Source organism: Theropithecus gelada, chromosome 3 (assembly GCF_003255815.1).
Source record: "Theropithecus gelada isolate Dixy chromosome 3, Tgel_1.0, whole genome shotgun sequence".
Classification (NCBI taxonomy): Eukaryota; Metazoa; Chordata; class Mammalia; order Primates; family Cercopithecidae; genus Theropithecus; species Theropithecus gelada.
The window spans coordinates 146,798,139-146,811,980 of NC_037670.1; the positions used below are offsets into that span (position 1 = coordinate 146,798,139).

Consider the following 13,842-nt stretch of genomic DNA (forward strand, 5'->3'; position numbering starts at 1 on the left):
TCTGGACAGAACCTCAAAGGGGCTGACCAGCCAAGGGGGCCAGTGGGCAGGTTAAACATGCCAGGTCAGCAGCAAGAACCTCCAGGCCCCAAATACTTTCCCCTGCACCATCTGCTTTTCTTATTTCTGAATTCTGTCAGCTATCATTTCTTAGAGTAAATACACTTTTCTTTAACAAAGGCAGAATTTTAATACATTTGAGGTCATCACTTAGTCACACTTCAGGACAAAATGGATCCATTATTTGGAGATGATATGTATCAAGGAAATGGACATTTTATTGAAAGGAAAAGAAAGGTGGGTAATTACCAAGTACAGAGCAATCTGTGGTGGAACAGCAAGCTTGGGGATGGTGCCATTGGAAAGTTTGGGATAGCATGACTGAACATTTGAGGGTTTGGAGAAAAGACTATTTGGTGTGTGGATAAAGAAGAAAAGAAGGGAGAACATTCCCAAACTTCATTTCAAAAGCAGTGAGTTGGTAGAGTTAGTATCTAATCCTGGAAAAAGGAAGAAATTTCCTCCTTTTTTGTTTGTTATCTTACACCTAGGGCCCAGCAAATGAGCCAAAACAATGCTAAATAGTTAACTATAGATTAGATTTTCAAGGCTAGTCTAGATACCTAATGACCACTTATTACACCATGAGAGAACGAAACTGGAGGTCCAAGTTTTTTCATTTCTAAAGTTTCAGAACAAACATTTTCATAAATTCAGGGATACCTCCACTTATTTTGCACTAACTGACCTCATTTAAAAATTACTTATTAATAAATGCAGTAGCACAATCTGACAATATACTTTAGGAAATATTACTAAAATAATTCATAGAGAACTTACCCAACATAATACAATTATCTCTCAAACCCTAGCAAGAAAATATTTTGAGAGAACCACTACTAATGTGAACTACTAGTTAACATTAGTAATATTACTATTAGTTAACACTGATTACTAATATTAGTGAGTATGAAATATATACTTCCTCTGCTGTGGAAATATGCTGTCATAGTAATTCTTTTAACAATGTGTGTGCCTATTAGGTCCAAAGAACAGTCAGTGTTACTATCTTTTACTCATTTGATTAAAAACAAAATATTACAAAACAAAACAAACAAACAAAAAACCCAAGAAACAAAAACACAGAGTCAGATAGTTGGGATGTTTGAAACACTGCAAACCTCTTTTACTGCATTTGCCCTATACAAGTCTAATAAATACAGAAGTAGTTATGAGCAAATAGATTTTTATTGCCTGCAAGCTGTTATACTGGAGTAGGAGAATATAATATCTTGACGGAAGCACACTTGCTACCCCACACCTGGGGCTTGCTTATAGTTGAAAGAAGAAATGTTGAGAATGGAACAAAGACACAAACCCCTTGGATAATCTAGTCTATATTTGGGTTTGGCAATCCTTTCATCCCAGGAATATACCTGTAGACCAATTCAAAGTACTAAGAACCAAGATTAAAGATTTTATACACATCACAATAATAGCAAATTAAGTACAAAACAAACCTGGCACATAAATTATAATTTGTAAGGTACACACCATTTTAACAAGGATACGATAGTGTTGGCGCAGTGATCGGACGTGACTTCTCACAATGCTGCATTATGAGAAATATGTATCTTGCTTTACGCAGAAAACATTTTGATGTGATTACAGACAAATGCTCAAATCTTCTTTAAAAAGAAAAAAATCATGTTCCAATCACAAGCAGAGCCAAGGTTCATTTTTAGGTCAAACTACACAAAAAAGGATACTCTTCTCCAAAAAAACAAAACAAAAAAACCCAAAATCTTGGCATTTCCCCTTTTACTCTACATTCAGGTTTACTTTTTAAGGAAATACAAGCATTTTTATTTGGCCAAAACAAACAAAGAATGTAATTACAAGGACAAGGTTAAAACAAAACAAACAAACAAAAAATGTCGATCAAGGTCTTCCTTCCTTCTGCAAAGTTGTGTGATATCAGCCTTCTTCTTCTTCGTCACTGTCTTTCATAGTAATGCCCTGAAGTCCTCCTCCTTCTGAAACAGAGGCTGTGGCTTCCTCTACTGTTAAACGTCTGTGCACAGTATCATAAGTCTTACTGTTCAGTGTTCCTTCCAACACACCCTGCAATCGAAAGTCCCTGTAGGTTTTCTGTAGAAAGAAGAGAAAATTTGCTTAGGTAACTTAGATTATATGCATGTACATAGATATATACTCAGTTGGCATTTCAAAAATGATCTTGGGGAAATCCACTGATAGGTTCATGTGGCTGTCCACGCCAATCATCTTCTTGGTGTATTTCTGGGGAGTAAATGCAATGACAGACTTTGGCTATTGCTTCAAACTACAATTACTACATCAAAATGTTGTGACTATGTTGTGACTATCAGATGACAAATTTACTTTCCCCTCAGAACATTACTAATTGCACACAATTTACCTTTTGAATAACCTGTAGCAAAAATAAAATACGTACCTATGTAAGTTTTTAATAAGAAATTATTAGTTTTTTTTTTTAATTGAGGGGCTTTCCTTTAATACTGAAAAATACATTATATTTTATAAAATGCATTAATTTTGGGGGGGCAGTCATGTGGAGGAAGAAGATTAATCCTACTATCAGTAAAAGAAGTTCACATTTTTAGCATTTCAGTGAATTATAAAAATTTACATGTACTACTAGGTAAAAATTTGTGTATATCTAAATGTCTGGATGAATTTTGCCCTTTTCTTTTGAAATTCCCTTGGGATGTGAAGTGCCGAATTCTGGCATAAAGCTTCCATAGATGGGATAGCAAAACAAGTATTTACATTTTTTCTTAAAACATTACAATTTGGTGTATTATATCAAAAATAGAATACCATGTTATTGTTTCTACAATGATTTTCAAGACAACAAAAGCCAACAACATTTTTCTGTGGCACTTAAAATATTAATCTATGTTTCCCTTATGTTTACACTGATTGAGACAGGCCTCACTCTGTTACCCAGGCTGGAGTACAGTGGTGTGATCATTGCTTACTGCAGCCTCCACCTCCCAGGCTGAAGCAATCCTGCCACCTTAGCCTCCTGAGAAGCTGGGACCAGAGGTGTGTGCCACCGCGCTCGGCTAACTTTAAAAATTTTTTGTAGATACAAGGTCTTGCCATGTAGCATAGGCTGGTCTTGAACCCCTGGCATCAAATGATCCTCATTTCAGCCTCCCAAAGTGCCAGGACTACAGGCCTGAGCCACTGTGCCTGACCATGTTCACTTTTTTCTTTTTTTGAGATGGAGTCTCACTGTGTCATCCAGGCTGGAGTGCAGTGGCGCAATCTTGGCTCACGGCAGCCTTTGCCTCCTCAGTTCAAGTGATTCTCCCACCTCAGCCTCCCGAGTAGCTGGATTACAGGCACATGCCACCATGCCCAGCTAATTTTTGTATTTTGGGGGTTTCACCGTGTCTGCCAGACTGATCTCAAACTCCTGAACTCAGGTGATCCGCCCACCCCAGCCTCCCAAAGTGCTGGCATTACGGGTGTGAGCCACAGCACCCAGCCATGTTCACTTTTTAAAGTGTGATCTTCTTCAAATATAACTTTCTGCAGCTGAACATGATTGGTATTTTATTATTATTGATTTTTAAAGTAGGAGAAAAAGTTCAGAGTTAGTTAAATGGGGAAACAACAAATGAAGATATTTCATTTTGTGGGATATGATTTTGTCATAATAAGCTCATTCTAAGTCATAAGTTAGTGTGACTAAGGTAGTACTCTCTTACACCAAAACTCATGGTAATTTGCATCAGAACCAGTGAGATAACTCTAAAAGGTATGTTTTGTCTAGATAATCTGGCAACTGATAAACATGGCATTATTACCACAGAGATTTGTGTTTATTCCTATAACTCTCTTGTAATTAGATTAAACATGTCAAACATAAAATAATCATCTACAGATGATGCATCTAATGTAAAGTATTATTGTTCCACTGACAATTATATACTGAGTTTGTGAGTTCAACTTTCTTATTTTATTGGAATGACTTTCCTTTGACTTAATTACCAGTAAGTAGGCCAGAGCAGATCTGAATTGTGGATCTGAAGTCCTGAAGGCTTTCTAATTTATATATAATTAAGACCGCTTTCTTATTCAATTAGAAAGCAATAACCAGTTGGGTGAGGTACTAGGCAGACAGCCTTGCAATCTCTTTCTCTCTCTATCTTTAGAATTCATAAAATGTTATTGACACTTGGATGTTACCTGTGGCTTCCACAAAGGTTTGGTTGGCCCTTGCTTAAGACAAGTGCCTGCCACAGGGTTCTGTTCACTTTTTCCCTCCTAGCAAAAGAAGCAGGCAATTTATGTTAACTGCATTTAATGTCATGTGGCCACTATGGAGAACACAAATACAACAACCATTTTGATTATTTGAGGGTTTTACTTTCCTACCCCAAATAAATCATTCTGAGGTAAAAACTTTGCAAATAATTTCAGTCTTTAATTTTTTGTGTAACCTTTTCTGGGATTTGTTTTTTTCTTAGTGTGCAAATGAATGAACCAATTGGTGTAAAAGTGTCTTTGTTTAGGGTAAAGTTGGCTCTTATACAAATTTTGATGGCATCTAGGTCTCCATGGGCGTAGAAGAATGGGAATCCCTATAAGTAGTAAGGACAAGACTGCTAAAGTCAAGTAGTTTGGGTCCTGGGTAGAATACACCATTCTGCTGTACCATGCAGGCCAGGTCTAAGTGACCTGGATGGAAGGAAATTCTGGTTATGGGCCTTTGCAATTCTCAATGTGTGTTATTCAATAGCTTCTTAAATTCATTGGGAAATAATCATTATAAGCAAAACCATGTAAGTTCTAAAGAATAATGAATCTATGTATGAAATCGGCTAAAGTCTGTTTATATTCAAAGTAGAAAAAACAATTAGAACATTAAATTATTAATTCAGTTTGATTTTTATTGTGAAAATAATCATTTCTAATTATTAAATAGAGTCCTCCCTATGACTTGATTAAATGCATCAGCCCAAGAACACATTGGCTAAGCCTGGAGACTTGCCTGTGAAAACTAAAACATGGACAATCAAACATATTCATGAAAATTAATTTCATATTTGTTGGTCAATTATTGATCATTAGGAAGAATATATTAAAAGAAGATATACTGACTTACAGTACAATGGAAATGTCACTATGTAATTCATAAAATTATTGTTCTTTTATGCTAAAATATTCACTGGTGAGAATACTTAAGATCTACTCTTAGCAAATTTCAAGTATACATTAATAAGTCACACTGTATATCTTGAGTATATAAAAATTTTTACTTTCAAATTATACCTCAATAAAATGAAAAAATTTCACTCTTGGTTAATCTTTAACTATAAAGATGTGTGGAAATGAGGAATAATTTTGAAAGAAATAAATCGTGGGCTAATATGGAGATTTTTATTCTCAAAACAAAGAACTTAATAATCTATCAGCTAACACCAGGGGGCTGAATATGTAACCTCTGAAATCCTGAACACAGTAGGCATTAGCTTGAAAATATGGTTTATCATAAGGATAAACAGCTAATCGTAATATTAATCACTGTACAAAGTGCAACTGTTATGTATGTGTGTATATATATGTGTGTGTGTGTGTATATATATATATGTGGCAAATACATTACCCTGATTCTCTTTTTTGAAAAACAAACTTCCTTTGAAAGCACTTCAAGTCACATTTATAGAAACAAGAAACAATGGAGAACTAAGCCAATTATGAACCTATCATACTGTCCTTTCAGTTTCTTTGTAAAATAAAGAACACCATATATGAAGTGTTCTGGATCAAAAGTACTTTCTCCATTGACACGTAATGTGTAGCTATAGTATTAACATTTTGTGACTGGCTATAATTTTACTTGTTATTTATGAGTAATCATAATGCTATTATTGTGACATTTTAGGTCTGGTTCTACTTTCCAGTAGATTTGCCAATTTCTGACTTTGGAACAGAACTTTCCTATTTGTGGGCCTAGCAAGGATTAACAAGCAGGCATAAAAGAATTTGTATTCTAATTAGACTGTAGGAACCAAGGGAATAAAGAAAACATTTTAATGTGGCTAGAAATATCTTTTAATGATGTAACACAGTGGGTCTTTGCAAACTGTAGCATGTTTTCATCTATTAGAACCATCTGGAGGACTTGTTAATCTATAGATTACTGGGTTCCACCCTCGGAGTTTCTGATTCAGTAGGTCTGGGGTGGGGCCCAAGAATTTGTGGTTCTAACAAGTTCTCAGGTGATGATGATAATAGTAGGTGAGGAATGACACTTCGCAAACTACTGTGTATACTCATATATACACACACATACACATAAATGCATATATACACATTATGTGTGTGGGCACATACACACATATATACTACTAATAAATGGTACTATAATGAAAGTAAAAGTCTTTTGTTTAAATAAATAGGTGATTCTCAATAGCTTAAGGTTTTCTGCCGTAAGGTGAAATTTCTGTCCCAGTTTTAAGAAAAGGTTAAACTTGGGTAAATTTTGTGCTTCCATTAGAATTTACAAAGTGTGAAAAATTATGCATAATATATTACAGATTTTATTCACTAAACGTGACATGTAATTTATTAGCTTTTCTCTTGAAGAGTTCAAGTCAAAACGGCCTTGCCGAACTTACGTGACGTCTATGTCAGTAGTTTTGGGTGGTCTCCAACACTCAAATGATTACCTTTTACATATAAGAAGGGGCATGCTTCCCAAAGAGTTTGGGCAATGACAATGTATTACTTTTGTACCAGCATATAATAAAATAACTGAGACTCTCCTTATTCTTCTGGCAAAATATAGTTCAAAAGCCCTCACAATGATATATGATCCTAATAAATATGAAGTAATTGTATTATGATAAAACATTTATATGCTTAAGAAAATTAATGTAAAATTATTGTGAACCTACTTCCTTCAGGTAACTGTGCTGGGGCTTTATGTATTTAATCTCAAACTGTGATTATTTGTGAGCAAATATTTTTTATTAGTACAAAAAGATAAATTTATATTCATTTGTTAATCTAACTAAAAATGGAAGTAAACAGCAGCACATCATTGCTAATAAGTGATACTTTTTAGTTACATCAAATACAGTTTTCTTGTATGTCAGTATCTTGTCATTATTCCTTATAGCTTGGTGGGCAATTCATATCTAAACACATTTTGTTTACCTTCACAATCTTGATGAGCGTCTTCAGCTGGTAAATATGGAGCTGGAGGTCTAATCTATCAGTCAACCACACACAAATGACTTTCATGGAACTGCTGTACCATTGCTGGAATGGAGAATTGGGGCACAGGGGAGGAGAACAAAAAAGAAAACAACCTCTGCAGTATTCATTTAACAGATTCGGTAATGAGGGGGTAATAAAACACTCTGAAATGACCACAGATCAGCACTTGAAGTCAATAATGCTATAATTTCCTATTAACAGAATTGTATGCTTTGCTAGAAAATCTGTTAAGTTGACCTAGGCTGTTCTTTAAATGAATTAACATTACAGTCTTTCAGCTGTAACATATTCACGGAAACAGTGTTTTTGCACTTTGCAGCCTAGTGGCCTGCTTTGTAATTTGTAGGTAACAAAGGGTCCTAAATACATGTTTTAGGACTGAATGGACAGCCAAACAGCAGGAAAAAAGAGGTAAATTATTTTCAAAGGAAAATTTTCTATTGGCCTGCATGTTAAATAAAAATCAAAAAGAAGATGTGTTATGCTATAAGTCATGTAGCCAATACCTAAAAATTACATTTTAAAGGAGCGATGGTAAAAAAAATCCAAAAAACAAAAAACAAAACCCTACAACTTATTAAACAGTAATCCTCAATCACACCTTTATCAATTAAATATTTACCAAGCTCTTTAAAACCATCTAAAATAAAGATTCATTGAGATCTTAGGAAGAAACATTATAAAGATTGAATTCTTATAAGAATCACAAAATAGGTGTCAGTTGACCAAATTATGAATGAAAAGGATGTGTTTCATTTTGTAGTTTTGGAGGTTCCATAATTTTCCTGTTTATTACAACTCTCTTAAGAGAAAAACTGAAATTCTTCTTTAATGCAGTTTTCTGCTCCTATATGTCTGTCAGTCTAGTAAAAGAAAATGTTGTTCCTATTTTCAAATAAGACAATCTGCCATTACAAATGACATTTTTAAGGGATACAGTGATTCAGAGCTAGGTTTAGATAACACTCTAAGAATAATGCTACTCATTCAGATAAAAGTGAGAGATATCAATGTCCACTCAGCATTTAGGAAATGACAAAAGAGTTTTTTAAAGACAAGAGATTTTGTGCCTTGTTTGTATATACAAACAAAGTGACAGTCCAGATCACGTATGTGTGTGCATACCTTCTTAAGAATTTAAACACAGAAAAAAAAATTAGAAAAAAAATTTTTTCTACATAATAAAACCATAAATTCAACTTCTAAAATAAATTTTCACTGATCCAAGTCTGAAATTCATCTGGATTTATATTTATAAATTGTATTGGATACAATTTAGTTTAACAAGAAATGGTATTTTAAGTATAAATTAGAAACGAATTTTACATTTTTACCATGCTTATTTCTATTAATTTGTTAGTATAATGAACAAATATGCATCAAATGAGGTAATCTAATTTAAATGGATAACTGATATACTAAATAATAGCAATCAAATGGATAAATAAAAGCTTCAAGCTTTAAAAATGTGAGATGGATCATGATTTTTAAAAAATATGTTATTCCTGTACCTAATTTTGCTCCTTCCTAATAAGCACTTTCTTAATATTCAGGACATGTAAAAATTTCAGCAATAAGTTTTATAAAACAAGACAGTCATACTCCAAAATTCCTAACAAAGTAAACTCCTAGTAAATTCAGTACTTTAACTGGCACATTAAGTCTCAAAATCTTTTATAGATACTTTAATTTCCGACATTAAATTCTATGCTACTTATTTCAAATTATTTACAGCTTCAACTTCTTGATTTCTATTTTAATACAGGCAGACACTCACAAGTATTGGTGATATTGAATAGAAGTACAGTTAATTGAGGCCCTTCCACCACACCACACTCTAGATAATTTGAAAGTGAAAATATTGTCCTAATGGATGTGACTCTTAAAAATTACGGTCATTTTGCACAGGAGAGTAAATTTTTCTTTCTTGTTGAAGGAGAGAAAGTATATATACTTTATGAAGTCTATCATAACATACTAGTTACTCTGTTAGACTGCGCAGTTACTGTAACTTGGTAAGTTATATAAATTTGAGGGAAATGAACAAACTTTCTTAAAATTACTCTATATGCATCTTTATGTTCTTGAAAATCCTTACATAATTTAAAATTAACTTCATTTTTCCACCATATATAATGGCACTTATAATTAAGTGATAATTGAAAAGACATACAATGTAACACAGAAATCATTTATATATAACTTATTTAATACAATGCCAAAATGATAATTTTAAAGAAAAAGAATTTGGGAATAAAATGATCTAAAATTAACTGCAAAAACAGAAAAAGAGAACTATTATTAAGTAAAATGTTTAAGCTACTTTATCATCATCTTACTTTGAAGGTCAATAAATTGTTCTATTAGCAAAAGCCTCTAAGAAAAACTTATTCTATCAAATAAGAATGTATATTTTTGGCTCCTAAGTCAAAGCATTTTCAAGAGGCATTTCAGCTAAATTAAGCAACTGATTAAGGAAAAACAGCAACTTAGCTCAGAATATTTGCTGCCACTAAGAATAGGCTAACAACAACAAAAATCCCACTATGACTGCTTTCTTGTATACACTAAAACGCAGACACACACACACACGCACACGCACACACACACACACACACACGCACACACCTTAAACAATGAAAGCCACCAAAGAGAAACCTTTAGCACCTTCTTATTTCTAGTGCTGGAATTAATATGTCCTTCTTTTGACTACTGAATAGGGTAGGTACCATTTTCTCACACTGAGAAAAAAGTCAAAGGTAGGTTCTCTTCATTCCCCAACCCCCTCCACCAAACCAAACCAAACAAGAAATTGGAAAAGGGTGAATGTGCAGTAAAGTCTCCATGTTAGAAAGCGCCTTTTCACTTTGGAAAAGTTAATTTTATAAAACAACTTGGTTGACCATTCACTTTTCCCTGTAGGGGATGAAAAGGAAGGGGTGCCGCAGCTTGCACAGAAGGTATGGGAATGGCATTACTGCTTTATTCTTTGCCTTGGTCTACACAGGAATAAAGTAGTAAGTGTATATTTTACAAATTTTTTCTACATCAATCCATGACAGCAGCCTACCGCTTTAGCAAAAATATGTTTTTTTCTTCTTTTTGTGGTTCATTCAACTCCTGTAAGGGCATGTGTTACTCACTTCATTTTCTTGAGATATCTCTTTTAAAGCAAAAATAGAAGAAAAGGAAAGGCTAGGGTTGACTCTGTGAGACCCCTGTATTTATTCACACTTATTGTGCATGACTGTAGACTGGTAAATCATATTAGCAGCCCGTCTCCCCATCAAGCTGCTACTTGCTTTCCAGCCCTGGGAAGGTTCAACAAATCAACAGGAGCACGGAAAACAGAACATCAGTCTAATCTAGTGTTTAAGGTGAAGTTTTCAAACCCAATCTAAGAAGATCTTTAGAGCAAGCAACAAGCTGAAGGGCTCAGAAGGTGGTATTGACAATGAAAGAGTGTTGAAATATTGAGAAGCGCAGCACTTGTGCATTTTTAATAACAAGAGGGTCAACAAGGACACAGCTCCCTCAGTGCCAGGAGTTGCCACTGACTATGGAAATTGCCACACCAGGGCTATAAACGCTTGCAGTTCATCAGCTTTCTTAAACAGTTCATCAGCTTTCTTAAACACCCTGAACCCCCTCAGTGGACCTTTAGTCTTGAATTAACAAACCAAAGCAATGAAAGAGGGTGCAGTCTGAATGGCTGGCATTGATCCCCAACTGTGTCAGCACTGCTACAGGCCCTGAAAAACTCTTTCCATTGTCAATAGAAATTGACAAACCTCATCTCCTAAATAGTGCAGCTGAGCCAGGCGGGATCCATGCAGCTGTAAAGGGCTCTGCTCTTGGGGCCGGGGAGCACTAACAATAGAACAAGCATGAGCTCTTTGTCAGTCCCAGACTCGGCAATTTTCTAACAAGGATTAAAGTTGTTTCTCCGCAGAGCTGGTGAAAAGAGATTTAGCAACATACCGTGCTTTCTTCATGCAAGTTAAAGAGAAGTAGTTAAGGAATTTCATTATTCTGTTGACTATTGGAAATACAAAACAAATATATTAAATATGCACTCTCCCTTTTGCCTAATTTATAGCATTTTGAGGACGATTCAATTAAATATAACACGTATTGCCTGGAAACAAGCACTTCACCTTTATTTTGGAAGTTTTATTTTCAAAAAGTCCAGCTGCTTGCCACCTGGAATGAGGTCTCAATACATACTAATGCACAATGCCTTTAGACCCTCCAAAGCTGATATTCCTAAATCTGAATCACAAGACCACATAGGGTTTCTATATCATGGCTGCTTCAAGCAAATGATTTTTGTCAGAATGCAGCTTCTGATGATGATGGCAAGGTAAAAATAGCTGCTTCGCTAGGGTACAAATCTGTGATATATTTTCTACTTAAGTGTTTAGCTTTTTATTGATTATGAATTGGTACAACTAGCTGATGCATTTTTATTCCTCTCCAGCTATGCTTGTCTCAATAAGTGACAAAGAAAAGAAAAGAAAAAGAATCAAAGAACCAACACTTTTTAGTGAATTAAGACATGAAATGGCCATGTTTCCATATTATGTATTTCGTCATTTATTTCAAAAGAATCTGTATGTTTAGCAAGAGTTGAGCCGTTGTGTTAAAATGAAATAACGCCTAGAAAATCTCACCTTAGGAAATACGTACCTTTTAAATATAAAGTTAAATTAAATGAAAGAACAAACAGTACTTTTTAAATAATGAAGGCTTGGATAAATTTGATAAATATAAACCATCCTGTAAGATCATTTAGTACTTTTAAAGAGCAACAAAATATTTAGAAACCTTAATGCACTACAATTCACCAGTATATTAAAAAGTAAATATGAATGTTTCATTATACATTGAGTGTTCATTTTGTCAACAGTACATCTATTCAATGTAACTAAATGTGTGGCTCTGTTTCACTCATTTCTCATGTCTAAGCACTAAAATGCAAATGTTATATTAATGGTAAATTTAATATAATAATATCAAGGTTCTTCCACCCTGTTAAATGCATCCCACTGAAACTATCATACCTGGTTCCATAAAACCAGGCACAAGCATTTTGCAAGTTTTGAGTGTGAATACTTTCCTGGCTTGGAATAGGAATAAGGGCCATATTTAAGGAAAAGTGAAACCAGCCTATTAGGGTTAAAAATACAGGAAGTGTTTAACCCAACCTATGCCAGTCACATTCCCAGCTCGATCCAGAGGCACTCATGGTGGGGAAAGAGAAGAGACTTGCATCTGGACACGGCAGCTGTGGGCTGGTTGTCAACACACCAGAGAAGATCACAAATGCAGATCCCGTGAGGGTAGGCAGTGCTAGCCCCTTTTACGCTACTATTTGCTTGATTGAGCCTGTTACACACCTTCTCTATGCCTCAGCTTTCTCATCTGTAATATGTGGGGTAGATTATATGAATCTATCTTTAAAATACTAAGATTTGAATGCTCTATAGAAATACTGAGTTTAAATTTGACTTAGAGGAAAAGGCATGATGAGCTTGTGATTCTTGTAAAAATGAATGGAAGAGAAAAACCCAGTTGTCATTCTGTTTTTACAGAATGACAGAATTCTTCCAGAATAAAGAAAAATCATCTAGAGTTCCAGAACTTTCTATTGTCGGTTTTCTTTTTTTTTTTTTTTTGAGATGGAGTCTCGCTCTGTCGCCCAGGCTGGAGTGCAGTGGCCAGATCTCAGCTCACTGCAAGCTCTGCCTCCTGGGTTTACGCCATTCTCCTGCCTCAGCCTCCCCAGTAGCTGGGACTACAGGCGCCCGCCACCTCGCCCGGCTAGTTTTTTTTGTAATTTTTAGTAGAGACGGGGTTTCACCGTGTTAGCCAGGATGATCTCGATCTTCTGACCTCGTGATCCGCCTGTCTCGGCCTCCCAAAGTGCTGGGATTACAGGCTTGAGCCACTGCGCCTGGCCCTGTTATGTTTTTAACTTATTCATCTGGCCTCTTAATGTATAGACATAAAAATGAAACAATAAAGTATACTGAGGAATGAGATTTATAAAGGACTGTGAATTACAGATACTGTTTTTATTAGTATTATTTTTATGAATTCTAATTATAAAGGCATCTGATATTTATTTTATCCTTCATAGGAAGTGCAAGTGATTCAGTTAAAATTTCATTTAGGCCAGTGCAGTGGCTCACGCCTGTAATCCCAGCACTTTGGGAGGCAGAGGTGGGTGGATCACTTGAGGCCAGGAGTTGGAGACCAGCCTGGCCAACATGGCGAAACCTTGTCTCTACTGAAAATATAAAAAATTAGCTGGGTACGGTGGCGTGTGCCTGTAATCACAGCTACTTGGGAAGCTGAGGCAGGAGAATCACTTGAACCTGGGAGGTGGAGGTTGCAGTGAGCTGAGATCGCGCCACTGCACTCTAGCCTGGTTGACACAGCGAGACTCTGTCTCAAAAAACAAAACAAAACAAAACAAAACAAACAACAAAAAAAGAATTCATTTAATTATTATGATAACATTGATGAAGTGGGTGTAATTATTCCCATTTTGCGTAT

General features: G+C 35.1%; 1 protein-coding gene across 16 annotated transcripts in view; it reads right to left on the reverse strand.

Annotated features, from left to right (window-relative positions):
• Nucleotides 1-256: 256 nt before the first annotated feature.
• The window catches only part of CADPS2 (calcium dependent secretion activator 2), a 576,693-nt gene continuing 563,107 nt past the window's right edge, over nucleotides 257-13,842 (reverse strand). For 12 of the 16 annotated variants that reach the window (XM_025379678.1, XM_025379668.1, XM_025379674.1 and 9 more), the window contains 2 exons: nucleotides 7,219-7,323; nucleotides 1,157-2,151 (listed from right to left, as the gene is read on the reverse strand). In XM_025379678.1, the coding sequence (XP_025235463.1) occupies nucleotides 1,978-2,151; nucleotides 7,219-7,323 (279 nt within the window). In that variant the 3' untranslated portion in view covers nucleotides 1,157-1,977. Of the gene's footprint in view, nucleotides 2,152-7,218; nucleotides 7,324-13,842 lie in introns of all 16 variants that reach the window. The other 4 variants (XM_025379676.1, XM_025379667.1, XM_025379666.1 and 1 more) reach the window with 2 other exon arrangements.